At 39.7% G+C, this 3,325-nt stretch overlaps 1 protein-coding gene across 2 annotated transcripts in view; it reads left to right on the plus strand.

The window, feature by feature from the left end:
* The window catches only part of CACNA2D1 (calcium voltage-gated channel auxiliary subunit alpha2delta 1), a 697,188-nt gene that overhangs the window by 664,457 nt on the left and 29,406 nt on the right, over positions 1–3,325 (plus strand). For both annotated transcript variants that reach the window (XM_075064441.1, XM_075064440.1), the window contains one exon: positions 902–940. In XM_075064441.1, coding sequence (XP_074920542.1) covers positions 902–940 — 39 coding nt within the window. The remainder of the gene's footprint in view (positions 1–901; positions 941–3,325) is intronic.

Below are 3,325 nucleotides of genomic sequence, written 5' to 3' on the forward strand. Positions count from 1 at the left end.
TCATCAGCATGGAAGCATGGTCTTTGGAATGGTGGCTGAAGCATGAAGGGGCATAGGAATGTTTAGAATATCTGGCACGTAAATACCTTCCAAAGCCTGTTCTCACTTTAGATGACATTGTAAATAAGAAGCAGACAGCAGTGTCTCTTGTAAATGTAAACAAACTTTTTTGTCTTAGCAATTGGCTGAACAAGAAGTAGGACTGAGTGGACTTGTAGGCTCTAAAGTTTTACATTGTTTTGTTTTTGAGTGCAGTTATGTAACAAAAAAAAATCTACATTTGTATGTTACATTTTCACAATAAAGAGATTGCACTGCAGTAGTTGTATGAGGTGAATTGAAAAATACTATTTCTCTTATCATTTTTACAGTACAAATTTGTAATAAAATATAATAATATAAAATGAGCACTGTACACTTTGTATTTTGTGTTGTAATAGAAATCAGTATCTTTGAAAATGTAAAAAAAATCCAAAAATATTTAATAAAATTCAATCGGTATTCTGTTGTTTTAACAGTGTGATTAATCACGATGAATTTTTTTGAGTGAATCGAGTGAGTGAACTGTGATTAATCAACAGTCCATGTGTGTGTGTGTATGTATATATACAAACCACTATCAACCAAAAGAAACAAAGAGGGAATTAATAAAATCTATAAATAAATAAATAAATCTACCCTGAGCAGAGTTTTGACTCCCAGTGGCAACTGCAATGCACTCAGATACCATGGTAATGGGTACCAGTATAAAACCCTTCAGTGGACAGCCAGGCACACACAAAAAACACCTGGGTTTGTCTTGAATCCAACTGTTTATACTCATGAGTTAATGAAGATCGCGTAATAGAACAGACTTTCTAAGAAACCATTCCCTAAAGATTATTATTCTTCTGTTTTCCAGTGCAACAGTGAACTTTGTGGCTGTGAAGCAAACAGTATGGTAAGAATAAACTTAGTAATAAATACCCTGCAGAGAGGGAAGAGTCCTCTTTATTTGTTCTTTGAGGCCATCAAAACTTGTGACCGCTGTTATACCCAATTACTTTCTGCAGGTTAAAAACAGAAGCAGAGTTAGCAGAGAGTTGACAGTCTTCTGTGTCTGGGAAGAGAGGAGGTGAGGATTCTGAGAGGGATGCTATTGTGAGAAAATGAAATGAAGTGATAGGCAAGGGAGTCCTTGAAATGAGACTATAAGAACTAAAGGGGAGTGAAGAAGAAGAAGAAATAACATAATATGGGAGACAGCAGTAGGAAATGGGGGAGTCATGAAAAAGAAGATGAGGAGAGAAAAGATGGTGAAGCTTTTTAAAGAAAGAGGTGAAGAGAAAGGAGAAGGAGCAAAAAAAGAGAGAGTGGGAAAATAAGAGAAACTGAGAAGAGAGACAAAAAGAAGAGGTGAAGGAATGTGAAGAGGTGGAAAGCAAGAACAGATGCACAATGTTTTACCTAGTGAATATTAGTTCATAATTAGTTTCTCCTGTGTCTTACTGTATCTCTTTCACAAACATCCTGTACATTTTAGTAGGAGGGAAGGCAGGGAAACCTATGTTGAGCATGTGTAACCAACACACATCCTGTCCCCTCTAGTGGCACCAAGACCACTTAGAAATGAATGAATCTGCTACAGCCTTAGCTAAGAGCCATGTGGCTTTTAGCTCATACAGCAGAGCAGTGGTGGGCAACCTGCAGCCGCAAACAGCCCATCATGGTTAAGCCGCTGACAGGCTGTGAGACAGTTTGTTTACATTGACCGTCCACAGGCACAGCCGCCTGCAGCTACTACTGGCCACGGTTTGCCATTCCCAGCCAATGGGAGCTGTGGGAAGCCCCCTGAGCCACAGATTGCCCACTACAGCAGTAGAGGCTCATGCACTAAGCTTCAGAGATCTCAGGTTCGATACTGGTGACCGTGATCTGTTGGTGTTACACATTCATGTAATATTCATATTTAGTTTGGATTCTGCCTAATTTGGATTCTGTATTATCAAATAATTTGAGGGAGAGAGACAGACGATATCCTTAAATCCACCATAATGCACACAGCACCCTCCAGCGTGTGGGGATACTAAACTTTCCACTGCCTTCCTTCCCTCCATCCCCTAGGGAGCCAGGATTTTGGGGCATTGGCCTTAGATGCACTAATGAGTGATGATTTTACAGCTTCAGGAGCTCTAATGTTGTCAGGAACTCCTAATTCTCTCATGTGCTTAAGCGCCTTCTTCAATAGGGACATCTGTGAGTTCTTTTGTGGGGTTGGGAGAATGACTGTTGGGTGTGGGACTTGTGGCTAATTGTCAGGCCCGGGCAGCAGCACCATATCCTCAGGCAATAGGAAGGTCAGTGTATGCTCTGTAGCAGCAGTTCTGAAACTTTAGGAACCCGAGGATCACAAAATTCGGAGGCCCAAAATAATCTTCATCTAGAAATATTAAAGGACTGGCACAATGAAATTGCAAGCCATTTAGCAGAATTTTTTAAATGAATCATAAACTCAGGAATTGTACAGTATGACTGGAGAATTGTTAACATAGGTTCCTATTTTAAGGAAAGTGGCGGGAAAGAAGTGATCGAAGAACTTATACGCCTGTTTAGGTTTGAATCTGTAGTATGTAAGGTTCTTGAAAAAATTTTGAATAGAAAGAAGTTAAGGACACTGGACGTCAATGGTTAATTGGACAAAATACAACATCGTTTTACAAAGGTTGTAGATCGTGCCAAACCACCTGATCTCCTCTTGAGAAGGTAACAGATTTTTTAGACAGGAATGCAGTGGATTTAATTTACCTCGATTTCAGTTAGCATTTGATCACAGTGTCCACAATGGGATATTATAGTTAAATGGAAAAGATGGAAGATCAGTATTGAAAATTGAAAGGTGGTAATGAATCTGGTTAAGTAGCGACTACAATGCGTTCGTACTGAAAGTGACTGTCAGCCTGGAAGGAGGTTACTCAGTGGAGTTCCTCAGGGGATCAGTTTTGGAGACCAATCTTATTAGATCTTTTAATTACTGATCTGGGCACAAGAGCTGGAAGGCTATAAGTTGCGGATGACACAGAAGCTGGGTGGAGGTATTGGCTAACACAGAGAGGACCGGGATATTCATACAGGGAGATCTGGATGACCTTGCAAACTGGAGATAATAGTAATAAGATGAAATTTAATAGTGAAAGTGCAAGAAGTCAGTGCATTTAGGGATTTAATAACAGAATTTTAGTTATAAACTGGGGAACACATCAAATTGGAAGTAACAGGAGGAGGAGAAGGAACCTCAGAGTATTTGGTTGATCATTAGGATGGGACTTTGAGTCACAGGTGGTGTGAT

This window comes from Chelonoidis abingdonii, chromosome 1, assembly GCF_003597395.2.
Source record: "Chelonoidis abingdonii isolate Lonesome George chromosome 1, CheloAbing_2.0, whole genome shotgun sequence".
Lineage (NCBI taxonomy): Eukaryota > Metazoa > Chordata > Testudines > Testudinidae > Chelonoidis > Chelonoidis abingdonii.